Here is a 16,572-nt window from a genome sequence, read left to right as displayed (position 1 = left end):
TAGCTTGGCTTACAGGAGTGCGCCACACTCCCGGCCACTGGATGTTTTACTTCCAACAGTAACAGGTAGATGGCGGGAAAATTTGGTCTTTGGCGCGAAATTTAAAATACTTTTTTTTAAGATCGTCTGCTTAGGAGTCTGCTCAACATTATGCGTAATCTGAGACTGTACCACCGCCTCCTATATTAAATCCGATTTTTTTTCGCGCCGAGCGAGCCGCCGCGTTCGCCATCTAGCGGATTTTAGAAGAAGGAATTGGCGGGAAAATGACCGCGTCTTTAATTGAAGCCATAGGGTTGTTGTGTAGTTACTTGTAGGAATTATTACTGAAATTCCCTAGAAGGGGCGAAATTTCACCCATTTTCGAAGTTCTAGAATTCATTGTATTAAAAGAAATGAATGAATTAACGCGCTTAAAGAGAAAAAGTAAGTTTTTAGCCATTATCTTATGTAATCCCAACACCCAAATTAAATGTACACAACGCCTACGAGATGTAGAAAGGTACAGTTAACCTCAAAAATGTGTCTGTCTGGAAGCACTTGCAAGCTAACTTAATTAACTTACAATATAAACATATTTATTTAATTTGAGCACTTACATAGATTGTAATATCATAAACTTGCTTAGTTACAGAAGTTTCCCTGAGCCTTGGCATTTTATACAGTCTGTCATGAAATTCTTCAGATCACCGCTGTCTATACTGTTACCAACCAAGAATGTATTTCCATTTGGAGCAAGCAGAACGAACCATTACAACTAATCCCTGGGTAGCGACTGCGTGGTTGGACAATGTTGAATGTCCCAATATAGTTTTTAATCCAGCATCATATTTGTATGACCGCTTAATTTGCATTTCGGTCAACCAAGAGTATAACACTTTCTTCTATCTTTGTCATTTTGGGTGATTGTTTTTGCAGCAGGCGCAGCGTGGCACCTGGTGGAAATTGAAGCGTCTCTAGATGTTGATTTAGGCACCTTGTTGTTGGAAGTGGATGGCCTTGCTCACGTAAGAAATTGTACCCTTTTGTACCAATATTGCATAGAAGTTGTAACGACGATTGTATGGCTTGAGGAGACCACTGTTTGCATCGTTTGCGCTGTTCTACAACGTGATTTATTTGATCCGCAGTGAAGAGTTTGCCAAAGGCCGTCATTACTTTCTCTAATTGGTACCTCGATCTTTCGTGTTCCGAAAACAGTTTAGCGTGCTGTTTTTCAAGATCCGTATTCTTCTTTGACAATTCCGCTATTGAAGTCTTCAAATCTTGTATAATTATTTTCAGGTTTTCAGAGGCATTCTTTGACTCATCAGAAAACGTTTCTGTCTGTGTTTCGATGTGGCACTTTCGTGGATTGTCAACAGACGCCTTTAACATATTAATGAAAAGTTTAGACCAACGCTAAAAAGGTTTAAAGCAAAGCGCGGGTCCAGTGGATCCCCTATAAGTTGACTTTCCTTACGAACTCCAGTTTTGGCTTGGCGAAGGCAGGAGGCATTTGTGGGCGGGATTTATAAGTGCACCTATAAATCCCGCCCACTAGCCTTTGCCAAGCCAAAACCCGGAGTTCAGGAGGAAAGTTACCTTATAGGGGATCCACTGGAGTCTGGACCCGCGCTTTGCTTTAACATACATTCAATCTGTTTCATAATCGTGATTATTTACATTTTTGGCCACATCAATTGATTCCAAACGCCGCACTTTACAAAGTCTTTCCATCTCGTCCTGGGATTAATTGCAATAAATAAATAAAACATCCCTGATAGCGAACAATATCGCGATGTTATTAAATCTGAACTTACCGTGTCATTTCCGGTGTTTTTTCTTTTATTCCTCTCAGACATGGATACTTCTTTTTGAATTGGGTTTGGTGCTCCAATTGTAGGAACTGCATTTGGGAGTTTTCTACCATTTGTGCCAAAGCAATTCAGAGAAAAATGATCCTTCAAACAAAGTGGTTATTAGATGACTTTTATCAGAAGTACATAATACTTCTCTTCGAGAGAAGTGTACCACAAAGCGGGGTAAGTGTAACGTCACTCTTCCCAACATCGAATCATTTAGAGCAAGGTTACTAAACCGAATCACATACACGATAAATAGTTCCCTCGTTTAAATATTTGGCAAGACGCGCTTGTGAATTTTGTCCCACGTCAAGACTGGATTTGTGGGATGATTGCTGGGAATTTAGTGCCAAACAACTATTGAATTCACCTTACGGTGCGATGCCCATTTGTAGTTTAATGAGCGGGAAAGCGAACTAAAAGGGTGAGCCTGGGAAGAATGACGTTACATAACTAAAGCATTAAGAGGATACAGTGTCATCCTTCTTCTATTATCCCCTTCTGCTATTATTCATTCATTAATAAAACAAGACATTACCTTACAAAGACGCAAGTGCCGATATTTTCCACTTAAGGCATCATTGCTATTTCTACCGATAAATTTAAACCATTGTTGTCTAACGTCACGATTATTTGGAAAATAAAATAAATAAACGTCCTTTTCTGTGTTTGTGCAAGGCGGGAATGCGCATTTACAAGTCATAGTAAATTTTAAATTGAAAATTTAAATACAACCTACTCCCTTGACTTTAAATTGAATAAAGAAAAACTCATGAACTTGAATATATTCAACTTTATTCTTTAGTAATAAACAATGTGTAAGCACGGAGTTGTGTTTAAAAAATGGAGAGAATATTTTTCACAATCTATAAAATAACACCAGAAGTAATAAAAGAAACCTCCCTACGGGAGGGAAGTATACAAGGCGCCATAGGTATAACGTTAAAACATGCGAGACATCCTCGAACCGCCAAATACCATATTCAGACACTATTACTCACGGACAAGGTACGGAAGATCTTAGTCCTTTGATATGGTCGCTGGAATTGGGATTTGGGTCCGGGGCACTCCGGGCTTCGGGAAAGAGGAAAAAGCGCTTCAAAAACTAGTGTAGTCTGTCGTAAAGAAATAGAAGATTCTTGATTTTGCTAATAAATATTCACATACAGTAATTTCGAAACGAAAATCTAGTTTGTTGTGAAGCCAAGAAGAAGATGAATATTATGAATACAAGAACAAAATTTCGAGATAGATAATAACACCATTTTAAAATCTATTTATGTATGGTGTTAGTCATATACCTTGGCAAGGTAAGGGTTTAATTCAAATTTTATGCAAAGACCTACGAAAATCCTATAATCGAGTCACTGCCTGTTTATTAATGATTGATTATCATCAAAATCTAAAAATGCTGCATGAATTTTTTCATTTGAATAGTTTAAAATTACAATGAGTCTGTGAAATTGACTTAACTTAAGCAGCCGACACAATCGCGAATTCGCGAGATCAGAGAGTGTATTCCTACGCTCTACGCGGCGTGGCCCTATTTTTTAAACTTTGTTTACGGCCGTATAAGTGCGTGGGGACATTCGCGGTACGAGGATTATTCGGGAAAAATTCGCCTTTGTATACTTTCCTCCCGTAGGGAGGTTTCTTGTATTACTTCTGGTAACACCAATTTTCTAAAAACGAAGCATTTCAGTGGCTATTTACTTCTGCTGTAGGCGATGACGGGATGTTGTTGTTGGGAGACAACAATGGCGGCTGGAGGAGAGTCCGTCCTTTAATGTTTATGCAAAAATATTTTGCAATAAAAGATAATTGTTCCGCTTAAATAAAATTGCATTTTTCAGTATTAGCGCCTTGTTTTCTTCGAGATTTATAATCATTCGTTATTGTCTTGTTCGGCTTAATCGTAATCTTTTGAATTCTACAGGAAGTTTCTTTGTATTTCTTAATGTAGAACCAAATTTCCCGCCAAGTGCAGTTCAGATTCAATATTAACCCTTAATACTCAACCTGAACTGAACTGAACTGTATCAAAGATATGTCAATTGATGATGACGTTATCTTGAACTAACCTCTACTTCTTCTAAAGAGATAAAGTAGCCCTCAAAGTTAATTATCATTTTACTTTTGATTGTTGGGTGTTTTGACGATAATAACGTTCCTCCCCTTCGTTTTTCCAAAGGTAATGTACATTTTAAACTTAATTTAATTATGATTAAATTCGCAATTAATCCAACTAACAATCGGGTTAGTTAAATGTATTTTATATTATAAATAAAACTTTTAATCTATCGTATCCTGAATGAAAAATGATCGAGTATCGGCACACGTAGCCTTTCCCTCAAGTATATTGACTAGAGAAAAATACTTCAGTGTCGAGGGTGTTTGTTTAAGCCTTGGCCAAATGCATAATAACGTAATAATAATAAGTCCTTGTTTACTTCCTTGTTGTACGTGTTTAGCGTCCATTATGAAGGTTATTTTGCTTGCGCTGGCAATTTTGCCCGTCATAGCCTTGACAGAAGACGTCACAACGACACCTCCTACCACTGTTACCAGCTCTACGCCTGTTCCTAGCTCAACCACTACGGAGGATCCAACCAAATGTACGTTATTATTAGGGGGTTTTGACATATTGGGTGCATTTTTGAACCACCCAATACAAATATTCAGGCGATATCTGATCAATATCGACTGTATTAAGCTCTATGGGGAAATAACATGGGGTGCCATTAGTCTATATTCCGTGTGCCAAGGCTTATAAAGCCATTTTAGCTGACAAATCTTGAGGAAAAATTACGCGTCGTCTGCTTTTCAGCATCATTTCTGGGACATAAGGAAGTCTGGCACATGTCCTTTGGTCCGTAACCAGTTTATTAATTGCTCGGATCAGTTTAAATTAACGAAGTGGGGATTACTGGTCCTCGGGACCAGTTTATAAATTGCAAAACTGAGGGGGGAGACAGTGTATAATTTTGTACGGCAGGGGGTCAGTTGTCCCACTGAGTAGTTTAAAAATATTCATATTTTTTAGGCCGTTCCCATTCGTGTACTGAGGCTTAACTCGAGACCATTTTAACTGCGTCAAAATGGTGCGTCATCTGCTTCTGAGTCAAAAATATTAAAACGCTGCTACTCCGAAGCAGACAACGCAAAAGATTTGTCAGTTAACAAACGCGCGCGTTAAGCCTTTGCCACACGCGTCGTAAATAAGGTGGGCCGTAACTAACTCCGCGTCGTCTGCTTTAGAGTCAGAAATATTGAAACGCCGCTACTCTGAAGCAGACGACTCAAAAGATTTGTCAGTTAACAAAGGCGCGCGTTAAGCCTTGCCACACGCGTCGAAAATAAAATGGAGCACCTGGTGGGCTGCAACTAACTCCATTTTATTTTTGTCAACAGATTGCGGTCACCATAACAGCAGTTGCGATGATTGCGTCAAAGCCGGCACTCAAGTACATATCATTTTAATTTAACGCAAAGCAATTGCCATTACTAATCTTTCCTCTCTCATTCCCCAGTGCTATTATTGCTACAAAAGCAATACTTGCGCCTTTTACAAGTACAAGAGACTTATCCCCGTCGAGGAATGCGGCTCCCTGGAGGACATGGCTTGGGGAACCTGCGTCGGTAAGGACGGCCATTAAGCCTAAAATAAAAAGGGGGGCGGGGGGTGTGGGCGGTTCTAACGGAGGTGGTTCCATTTTGTCAGTCAGTTTCCAAGTCTTGATCATCAGTCTGAGTGTGGTGGGCGGAGTCATCCTCATCTCGCTGATTATTTGCTGTTGCTGTTGTTGCCGCAAACACAAACGCGGATTGTGGGCCAAAGAACAAGCCAAGTTCGAGAGACAACGCGAAGAACTCAAAATGAGATCCGATGACAGGTGAGCAGTTGTTCCGCTGGGGAATTTGAAAATGGGACAAAAGATGGTCCGGGCGGTAGTGTAAGAATGGGACAAAATAAGGTCCGGGCGGTTTTGTAAGAATGGGACAAAATAAGGTCCGGGCGGTTGTGTAAGAATGGGACAAAATAAGGTCCGGGCGGTTGTGTAAGAATGGGACAAAATAAGGTCCGGGCGGTTGTGTAAGAATGGGACAAAATAAGGTCCGGGCGGTTTTGTAAGAATGGGACAAAGAACGACCGGGCTGTTGTGTAAGAATGGGACAAGAACGACCGGGCTGTTGTGTAAGAATGGGACAAGAACGACCGGGCTGTTGTGTAAGAATGGGACAAAGAATGACCGGGCGGTAGTGTAAACATGGGACAAAAGAAGGTCCGGGCGGTAGTGTAAACATGGGACAAAAGAAGGTCCGGGCGGTAGTGTAAACATGGGACAAAAGAAGGTCCGAGCGGTAGTGTAAACATGGGACAAAAGAAGGTCCGAGCGGTAGTGTAAACATGGAAAAAAAGAAGGTCCGGGCGGTCGTGTAAACATGGGACAAAAGAAGGTCCGAGCGGTAGTGTAAACATGGAACAAAAGAAGGTCCGAGCGGTTGCGTAAACATGGGACAAAAGAAAGTCCGGGCGGTTGCGTAAGAATGGGACAAAAGGTCTGGGCGGTCGCAAGAACGGGACGAAAGAACGATCGGGCGGTTGTGTAAGAATGGGACAAAAGGTCCGGGGGGTGGGTAAGAATGGGACAAGGTCGAATTTTCGATAATAATAATAATAATAATAATAATAATAATGTTTTCTCCTTTGTAACAGGAAACGCGAGCGGCAGACGAGGACTGACGAGATCCGTCGCAAATACGGTGAGAATTTGAAATTGACCACTCTCTCAATCCACCCATCCCCGACCTTAAAATATAACTAATTTTAGTAATGCACTTACAAAATATAGATATAACTTGTTTATTCAAACCAAATTGCTTTAGTGTCTGGTTTTTCGTTTTATCATTATTATTATTATTGACGCCATTTTGAGGGGAATATTTTAACCTTTTTTTGTGGTGTATTTAATTCTCTACTTGGGGAAAACCTTTTGGGAAGAAATCTGTCACTCCGTCCAGTGTTGACCGAAGATGCGACACTATTTTTATCTCTCGTGTCACGTGGTAGGGCTTAAGCAAGTAGTCCACTAAGCCTTGTGAAACCGTATCGTTAACGTAACGTCACGTATCATAATATGAACAGAACGCCATCTGATAACGTTTCTTAAACGATGCTTTCGGACTTAGGTAATGGGCGCCCTCTTTCGGATGATTTAAGAACTTAAAACGGCAAGGCTAAGTGGACTACTTGCTTAAAGCGGACGACAGATTTCTGCCACTCCGATTATATCGGCGCTGTTTAATTTCTATAATAAGGTTAAGCCCGCCTTAAAGGGAGGGTGAAGCGGAAAATCAAGTGATTTTTTATTGATTCTTCTACTAATTACAAGATCATTCTGCATAGTCAAACATTCAGGAAATACTTCCTAATGATTTTAAAATTCAAATTAGGTTCAGATTTTAAGGATTATTTTGAAGAAGGTCCTCCGACCAATCGTATACCTCCCTGCCTTTTCATTAACAAAATTCTCGTGGCACATTCCATGCCGAATGAAATTTATCACGAGATTTGATAAAATTCGCGCGCGACGTGACAATTGTGGCGCGAGACATGGAGCGTGCCACGAGAATTTTGTTAACAAAAAGGCAGGGCGTTACGTGATTGGTCGGCAGTCCTTGTTTAAAATTATCCTTAAAATCTGAACCTAATTTGAATTTTAAAATCATTCGGAGATATTTCCTGAATGTTTCACTATGCAGACTGGTCTTAAAATTGGTAGAAGAATCGATAAAAAATCACTTGATTTTCTACTTCACCCTCCCTTTAATTGCTCTGCTAATTGCCTCCTCTGACGCGGGCACCCAAATTAATATTTGCTTTGAAGATTGTTAATGCAAATTTCTTTCTATTCCTTTAATTATTATTGCCGCTTTAAAATCAGGATTGGTTCTCGACGCCGCTGGTAAGAACTCCATTGTATTGTTAAAAAAGTGAACCGTTTTAGCAGTTGCCGCAAAATGCAATTAACATTCCACCATTCCTAATTAACTAAAGCCGCGCGTAGTATATTTAAGAAGTATATTTTAAAGCATTGTCGCGTCGTGTAATACGAGACGTAGACTTGCAGGGAGGCGTCAAAAATAGCAGACGACGCTAGCTCTTGTACCGAGGATTAGCCTTGGATACTCCGCATCATACATATGACGTCAAAAAAAGCTATTCTCTGATTGGTTGGCTTCGTGTAACAAAATTAAAACTAAACGGGGAAAAGACACGTCTTTAACTCGTGACTCCCCTTATGTTTAGTGAAACCTTTTCAACTAATGTTAAGGTAATGGATAAAGAATGAGCGTGAGGAAATTTGTTTTCACGCTATAGGATAGGCAACTCCCTATCTCGAACGACAGCTTATTCTCTATATACTCTGTTACAACATCGGTTGTCAGCACGCGCAAAACTAGTTCTCTATGTAACGTAGCTTTGTACGTGCTATCAAGAGACAAAAAACTTCAGGATCTTCAGGATTTAAATAACCGCGAGTTTTTTTTCGCCTCTTGACAGCACGTACAAAGCTAGGTTACATAGAGACCTAGGTTTTCGCGTGCTGACAACCGATGTTGTAACAGAGTATATACAGAATAAGCCGTCGTCCGAAATAGGGAGTTGCCTATCCTATAGCTTGAAAACAAATTTCTTCACGTACATTCTTTATCCATGGGTAATGGCTATACTTCCGACTGTTTGCTACTCGTTTTACACGACGCCTACGGGACAAGATGGCGAACTCTTAAGGCAGAATACATTTGCTTTGGCCCCTTCAGCAGAACTAACATCAGTATTGAATTAATCTTCTTGCCTTTGGGTATGCATTTTGGGAGGATCAGTAGCGATGAAGAGGCGTGGCCACGAATTTGGGGGGGGGGGGCAGTAGCGATGAAGAGGCGTGGCCACGAATTTGGGGGGGGCAGTAGCGATGAAGAGGAGTGGCCACGAATTTGGGGGGGGGGGGTCAGCAGCGATGAAGGGGCGTGGCCACGAATTTTGGGGGGTCAATAGCGATGAAGGGGCGTGGCCACGATGTTGGGGGGGGGTCAATAGCGATGAAGGGGCGTGGCCACGATGTTGGGGGGGGTCAATAGCGATGAAGGGGCGTGGCCACGATGTTGGGGGGGTCAATAGCGTTGAAGAGGCGTGGCCACGATAGAGGGGTCATTAGCGATGAAGGGGCGTGGCCACGAATTTGGGGGGTCACGATCTTAGATATGGTCACGCTCTCTATATTAAACCTATATAACTTTAATATTAGAGCTGAAATTCTTACTCTTTTTTGTTACGTGTCCCGTTCAGGTCTAATGAAGGACGACAATCCTTACGAACGTTTCGACGCCTAAGAAGACCGATTAACGCGCTTGTAGTTTTTAAAGGGAGAATGAAATGACGACCAGACAACCACTTTTAATCGCTTCAGATTGATCATTTTTGGTTTTAAAATTTTGTTTTATCATTAGACTAAAATGATTAAGAAAATAAACAGTTGTCTGGTCCTTTTTTCTGTTCATGTCCCCTTTATATAATGAAAAAATGTTCTGAAAGAAAAGATGTATGTATACAAAATGTAAATTTAAAAGAGACGCGCTTATGACGTCACCCCTCCCCCTTCCCCCAATTGTCCAATGAATGTGACTTATAATTGAGTATTTTAGATAAATTTTAAATGCACCGAACAATTAAACGCCATTTAAACTTAATTATACACAATCGAGAAAATAGAATAGTTTTTTATGTAAAGAATTTATTAAAAAAAAAGCAGAGATAAGATTTTTATAATCGAGTAATTAAAGATGTGCGACTGGCTTTAAAGGGATGATGAAATAACTTTTTTAAAATTTGTTCGAATTGGCATAACGAATTTAAAGGGATGATGAAACAACTTTTTTTTTAAAATTTGTTCGAATTGGCATAACTAATTTAAAGGGATGATGAAATACCTTTTTTAAATTTGTTCGAATTCGCATAAATTATTTAAAGGGATGGTGAAAGAGATTCAAAGTTTGTCAAATTTTAAAATGAAAGTAAATTTAAATTTGACTTGCCGCATAAACCGCTCGTTTTTATGTCAAACGCTCTGGAAATTAAAGGCCATTTCAGACGATACAACTACTGACTCAACTATAGATTGGTGAAAAAGTTGAGTCAACAAAATTGGTGCTGATTCAACTTCTGTTAATTGACACGACCCAACTAATTTACTCGAGTCAAAAAGTTTTATCGTCTGAACAGGCCTTTAGTAGAACTGATCCACCTAAATTGACAAAGATTACTATACTTAAAAAAAAATTCCGATTCATTCTCCCTTTAAACGTCATTGGCTAGTCTTAGTGGCAGTCTAAGGGCGGCACTGTTGCGGTTTCAAAGTCACAAAAGGCGTAGTCGCTCGGAAATTGAACAACTTTATTTTTATATTAGGAATTAATATTAATAACTTAACTGTACTTACAATTAATCGACCAATGAAAATGAAGAGTGAGATTATATAATCCCTCCCCCCTTCCCAGGCAGTCAACCAATCACCTTCGAGTATATTCATTCCACCACAAACAAATGTACATTAATGTTTAAAGTGTAAAATAATTTTCATGAATAAAAATTATTATAATTAACGAGTCTCCATGTTTTGAACGCAGCAATTTTTGTTCATTTTGATTACCAACAGACAATTCAAATATTTTCCCACCCCCGTAGTAATAAAATAGTTAACAATTGCAGCTTTTACAATTGCAATTGCACTACAAGAGACAAATTAATAATTGCAATTGCGCCAAGAGAAACATTTATGGCAACAATAATTGCAATTTGCTTTAAGAATAAATTTTTTCCACCAATTTTCCCAACCATAGTAATAAAATAGTTAACAATTGCAGCTTTTACAATAATTGCAATTGCGCCGCAAAAAATTTATTACCACAAATAATTGCAATTTGCTTTAAGATTAAATTTATCGCCCTCATTTTTCCACCCCATAGTAATATAATAGTTAACAATTGCACTTTTACAATAATCGCAATTGCACCGCAAGAAACAAATTAACAATTGCACTTTTACAATAATCGCAATTGCACCGCAAGAAACAAATTAACAATTGGAGCTTTTACAATAATCGCAATTGCACCGCAAGAAACAAATTAACAATTGCACTTTTACAATAATCGCAATTGCACCGCAAGAAACAAATTAACAATTGCACTTTTACAATAATCGCAATTGCACCGCAAGAAACAAATTAACAATTGCACTTTTACAATAATCGCAATTGCACCGCAAGAAACAAATTAACAATTGGAGCTTTTACAATAATTGTAATTGCGCCGCGAGAAACATTTATGGCAACAATAAATTCAAACATTTTTTCCCGTATTTGGCCACATTGATTTGGCAAATTGCCATTAAAAATTGCTCCGCGAGTAACATTTATTGCCATAAATAATTGCAATTTGCTTTAAGAATAATTTTTTCCACCAATTTTGCCAACCATAGTAATAAAATAGTTAACAATTGCACTTTTACAATAATCGCAATTGCACCGCAAGAAACAAATTAACAATTGCAGCTTTGCGCCGCGAGAAACATTTATTGTAACAATAATTACAAACATTTTTTCCCGTATTTGGCCACATTGATTTGGCAAATTGCCATTAAAAATTGCTCCGCAAAAAACATTTATTGCCACAAATAATTTCAATTTGCTTTAGGAATAAATTTTTCCCACCAATTTTCCCAACCAAAGTAATAAAATAGTTAACAATTGCACTTTTACAATAATTGCAATTGCGCCGCGAGAAGCATTTATGGTTATTTATGGCAACAAAAATAATTGCAATTTGCTTTAAGATTTTCCCATAATAATAAAACAATTGGGCAAATTGTCATTAAAAATTGCGACGCATATTGGAAGATTAAAGGCAGGCAATAAAAATTGCATTCGGGCCTTGTAACAACCATGGCAACAATAACTGCAATTTCTGGTTTGTGAGATTCCAATTAAAATTTCAAATAAAACTTAACAAAAAAAATTAAAATATTTGGCAATATTGTCATTAAAAATCGCGGCGCATATTGGAAGATTAAAGGCTGGCAAAAAAAATTGCACTCGGGCCTTGTAACATTTATGGCAACAATCATGTGGCTGCAATTTCTGGTTTGTGAGATTCCAATTAACATTTAAAAAAAATATCAAAATATTTGGGCAAATGGCCATTAAAGATTGCGAATTTGAAACATGTACGGCAACAATAGCCATTCAATTTGGCCCCTAGTGCTAAATAAAAGTCCAGGTCAGGGGGGGTCTAGCTGAAATCCCCCCAAAAAATGCTTATGACATTCCAAGAACTTAAATCAGTTGATATCAGGATTATCTCATTTAGTTTAAAACAATGTGGTCAAAATCAGAATTGATATCAGTTAATTTACAAGACCGAGCCATTTTGGGGTAAATTTTAGACACGCCCCCAACCTCCCCTTCCCCATCAGTATTTAGTCAAAGTAGTCAATGTGTTGACCCGAGACGAAAGTGTCTTCGTTCAAAATGGCGAGCAGTTTACGGACGCTATCCGAACAAGAAACCAACTTCTTTTCCGCTCTCGCTTCTGAAAAACAACACCAACCCACACAATCAACATCGTCACTCAAAAAATCCCTGGCTAGGACTGTTTATGAGCTCAAGCCAGAGCTCTCAAGGCTCAAGCCAAAGACGCTATATAAAGAAGAGGACTTGAAGCCAGCTTTGTAAGGCATTTTGAAAGTTCTTGGCTCATGAACATTCTGGAGAAATAGGGATATTTTTAAACTAGTCCTTGGGACCAGTGACCTTTTAATGTCCTAAATAATAAACTGGTGTCCGGACTGGTCCCCGCCCCCTTTGTTCTCATTTGCAATTAATGAACTGGTCCCAATGACCAGTAACTCCCACTAATTGAATTTAAAAACTGGTCCAAACAATTAATAAACTGGTCCCAATGACTGCAGTAACTCTCACTAATTGAATTTAAAAACTGGTCCAAACAATTAATAAACTGGTTTTGGACCAAAGGAAGTGCACTGCTTTTTCCCAGACTGGACAAATCGGGTGCAACTTGCGTGATCGAGTGGGCTGTGCATCTATAGTCGCTTGTTGAAAGAGGATGCAGAGATAAGAAAAATTTCTTATAGGACATCTGTCCAGTGAACCCCCTTTTGACTGGGGAAAATTTATAGGACATTGTCCACTGGAGTGTGCAAAAATTGTGTCGCGTCTTCATGGTCAAGCTATCAAAACTTCGGAAAAATTTATTGGTCAACTGTCCAGTGACCCCCTTAGTTTTTTAAAAAGTTAAGGGACATTTAAAAATTTTATTGGACAATGTCCTGTGTCCTGTGCTTATTTCTGGCCCTGTGCAGAGATAGTAGGAGAGAGAACGAAAGTGTATAGGAGCGGTCCGAGCTGTGCTGAGTGAGCTCCAAGAGAGAGAGAGGAATAGGATATAGAAGCGGTACGAACGAGCGAGGATTCTATAGAAGCACGCTTTGGCAATTTTGACCATAGATCTTTTGGTTTCGTCTTAGTTACAAGGTATTGATGGGACTAATAGTTTTACCCGAGTAGTAGTGGTTGTAATAGCTTTAGTAATTAAATAAGTAACGGGCGTTGGCGACATGTGATTCACGTTGCCAAGCAGCCATTGAAAAATTATTCCCCCTGACCGGTATATTTTCTATTGAAAAGCTCTCTTAGCTCGGCTCGGTTCGCGAACGGTCCTAGCCCAGTCCCTCGACCCTTCACCCTCCCTCCTCCCTTTGAGATCTTACCTACAAACCACTGTCTGACGGAGGGGAGGGCCTGCGCTATGATCTCGTCAGTCATGTCAGTTTCCAGGGGACCGGGAGCGTAGTTCAAGACCTTGATGTTCGGAAATTCCGTCGCGCACACTTTGAAGTAACTGTCACGAGCTGCCTTCCCTGACAAAACAAATGACAATAATGTAGATTGCAAACATTAGCTTAAGCTTAGAACTTCTTAATTGGTTGGTTAAAAACTAAAAGCTCCTTATAGTTAACTAATTTAGTAATTATACGTTCGTGCTTCGTTTGTGGTGGGCCTTGATGATTTGACATAAACAAAAGTTCATAGATAAAAACAAAAAGTGTACTCTCGTTTTCCAGCCTTTGGCTGTAGACGCCGTGTAAAATGGGAAGCAAAAGGCTTCTTTTAAAGGGACTGCGAAGAAGGCATGGGCGAGTGCGGGTAAAAATTATTTGAAATACGTCACAGACATCACGTGACACCAAGATACTAAGACTCCACATGGAGCGGGACTGGACACTTGGTCCTTGTTTTTCACGAAATTGCATCGCCAATTCGCCAAAGTGTTAGTTTACAAAATAAAACGAAGTGAGTTTCTTTGAACCAACCTTTCCTCAGTCACGTGCCCATGACGTATTTCAAATAATTTTTACCCATACGCTGCTGCCTTCTTTACAGACCGTTTAACCCCCTAAACGAATCAACCAACCAAACAGACGAGAGATTTTTTGTAAATCAACGGTTTATAGAAAAATAGTACTCTATGGTGGCGATCCAAACGTTAATTCTTGATACTACTACGAGCGAGCGACTACGAGCTAGCATCTGCTACTATAGGAGCCTATTCACGCGTGTTCCCTGGGTTCTACGGTCGTGAAGGTAATCATACGCGGCAGAAGGGGGGGGGTTGTATGTTTCACTATACAGAATAGTCTTAAAATTAGTAGATGAATCGATAAAAAATCACTTGATTTTCCTCTTCACGCTCCCTTTAAGTGAAGTTCATCATTAATCAATGACTACTTAATACATAGGAGGATTGATAGCATTTACACCAGGAGACCAGACTACTTGGTACCGCCCTCGGGCATTGTACTTTGTTCTCTAATATAACTTTACCGAAACTACATTAGCATAAGGACATTATCTCTCTCTAAGGGCCCAAGATTCTTGGTCAGCCATCCGTCTCATCTCAAGTGGTATAGCCTAAACAGAGGCCGAGCGCATTCGTTGCAGAGTAACCCGGCATTGAACATTTTTCCCTCCTTCAAAGATTTCTCACGACAGCTCTTCGTGATTTTTACTAAGCGCGAATTTACCTCTAGTGTCTGAGAGAGCTGGGGGGGGGGGGTTTCTGGAAATTCTCTTACTTGTTTTTTCCCCTCAGTCCTTCCTCTCTCGCCTCCCCGCCTGTTTTAGTTTGATTCCCAACCGCTTGGGAGCGTTATCTCAGAGCTCGCGTCTAGACCACGACTGGCTTAGGATATCGGTCGTGGCTGATTTTGAAAATTATTTTTCTCTCCCGCGAATATCACGAAAAATTCGGAAGGAGCCCCTATAGAGCTATTTCAGTGGGGGAAAAATTCCGTCTGCTACGAAAATTGGGCCTGCCTTTGAGTGTAGGGCGGCCATTTTATGAGGGTTTTCTCTATGGGCAAATAGCATTGGTGACGTAGCCATTACCCCCTCTGAAATAGCTCTATACAAAATCTACGTCACATCTGGCAGAACTAGATGTTTTTGCTAATAGATGCGCTTGGGCCCTTAGAGAAATCATGTCCTTATGACATTACTAAAGAATTTAGTTGCCTACTTTTTAGGCCAATCAGTTAAACCCCAATTGCGCGTTAGATTAGCCTAGGTTAGGTTAGAGTTACCGAGATTTGGGCAAAAAAGGATCTTACCAGTGCAGTATTGCGCCCATCCTGCAAATGGTTGCGTGGCAGCCAAGGAAGATACGTTAACGACCAGGCACTTTTTCTCGTCTTTAACGTAATCTTGAAATATCTTCAAAAAGACAGCGTTTAAGACAACCACCGAATTCAGATTCAAATCAAGATATTTTCTCCAATCAGAAATATTGTCCAAATCATCCACCGTCTTCGATAGCGACCCTAGCGAACCCGCATTATGAACCAAAATCACTTTTTCAAAGTTTAGAGTTCTCGTTCCTATGGCAGTTTTCAATAAATCAGAGGCCAAATTGGAGTCCAAATCAGTTAAATCTTTATCGATAACTCGCACTTCCAACTCGGGGTGTTTTGAAATTATTTCTGATTTGACTGAGCTCAGTTTTTCCTGATTTCGCGCCACTAAAGTGATAAGGGAACCTTCGCCCAGCTCATCAGCGAAACCTAACGCGATACTTTTACCTAAACCGCGACTAGCGCCCGTAATCAGGAGAAAGACTTTCTTTCCACTGATTTCGCGTCTGATTTCACTATTTTCTGACATTTTTCTAAATAATTACACAAAGATCTCTGTGAAAAAAAACACGTTAAAATTAGATTTTGAATTTTCTTCTATTATTAAATTAATTTCATTATTAAAAACGTTAATTACCAGCAGTTTAAGAGTATTTATTTTCATATCTGCCTGATTTGAAACTCTTATTACTGGAAGTCACATGAGTGAATAACAATTTAACCAGACCGGTTTTGTTTTTGCACGCGAAAATTGTAGCAGACGACATTGGTTTCCCGGTGCGTTCCGGTATTAACATAACTACCATGGATAAAGAATGCGCGTGCAGAAATTTGTTTTCACGCTATAGGATCGGCAGCTCCCTATCTCGAACGAAAGCTTATTCTGCTACCGCTTCGGTTGTTAGCACGCGCAAAGCTAGGTTAAATCGAGACCTAGCTTTGCGCGTGCTGACAACCAATGTT

The 16,572-nt window shown here is 39.6% G+C and overlaps 3 protein-coding genes and 1 long non-coding RNA gene across 8 annotated transcripts; 2 read left to right on the top strand and 2 right to left on the bottom strand.

The window, feature by feature from the left end:
• The first annotated feature begins 40 nt into the window (after positions 1–40).
• LOC149713049 (uncharacterized) lies at positions 41–2,627 on the top strand. Of its 4 annotated transcripts, none has more exons than XR_016370450.1 (3): positions 41–426; positions 635–833; positions 919–2,627. It is a non-coding gene; the product is annotated as an uncharacterized LOC149713049 (long non-coding RNA). The 4 variants fall into 4 exon arrangements; XR_016370447.1 differs by having other exon boundaries at positions 629–833; XR_016370448.1 differs by lacking the exon at positions 41–426 and having other exon boundaries at positions 700–833; positions 919–1,409; positions 1,841–2,627.
• Positions 827–2,547, bottom strand: LOC149713050 (uncharacterized). The gene is made up of 4 exons (XM_089845217.1): positions 2,383–2,547; positions 1,803–1,943; positions 1,666–1,725; positions 827–1,368 (listed from the first exon to the last, which is right to left on the bottom strand). The coding sequence occupies exons 1-4, from the start codon at positions 2,545–2,547 to the stop codon at positions 844–846; spliced, it is 891 nt and encodes a 296-aa protein (XP_089701343.1). The 3' UTR covers positions 827–843.
• A 1,696-nt stretch (positions 2,628–4,323) lies between the features above and the next one.
• LOC149713048 (pituitary tumor-transforming gene 1 protein-interacting protein-like) lies at positions 4,324–10,508 on the top strand. Of its 2 annotated transcripts, XM_089845239.1 has the most exons (7): positions 4,324–4,459; positions 5,256–5,308; positions 5,375–5,483; positions 5,566–5,737; positions 6,562–6,608; positions 7,790–7,810; positions 9,196–10,508. In XM_089845239.1, the coding sequence occupies exons 1-7, from the start codon at positions 4,324–4,326 to the stop codon at positions 9,237–9,239; spliced, it is 582 nt and encodes a 193-aa protein (XP_089701365.1). In that variant the 3' UTR covers positions 9,240–10,508. The 2 variants fall into 2 exon arrangements, with proteins under 2 accessions (XP_089701365.1, XP_089701373.1); XM_089845247.1 differs by lacking the exon at positions 7,790–7,810.
• Positions 10,303–16,405, bottom strand: LOC149713047 (sepiapterin reductase-like). The gene is made up of 4 exons (XM_089845228.1): positions 16,247–16,405; positions 15,589–16,164; positions 13,690–13,839; positions 10,303–12,491 (listed from the first exon to the last, which is right to left on the bottom strand). Exons 2-4 carry the CDS (start codon positions 16,136–16,138, stop codon positions 12,379–12,381), a joined length of 813 nt encoding a protein of 270 aa, XP_089701354.1. The 5' UTR covers positions 16,139–16,164; positions 16,247–16,405; the 3' UTR covers positions 10,303–12,378.
• Between the last annotated feature and the right edge of the window lie 167 nt (positions 16,406–16,572).

This window comes from Phalangium opilio, unplaced genomic scaffold (assembly GCF_054372755.1).
Source record: "Phalangium opilio isolate 3A_F unplaced genomic scaffold, DU_Popi_V2 ptg000009l_1, whole genome shotgun sequence".
NCBI classification, from domain to species: Eukaryota; Metazoa; Arthropoda; class Arachnida; order Opiliones; family Phalangiidae; genus Phalangium; species Phalangium opilio.
The sequence above is the reverse complement of the archived record's forward strand: the minus strand, read 5'-3'. Positions and strand labels throughout refer to the sequence as shown.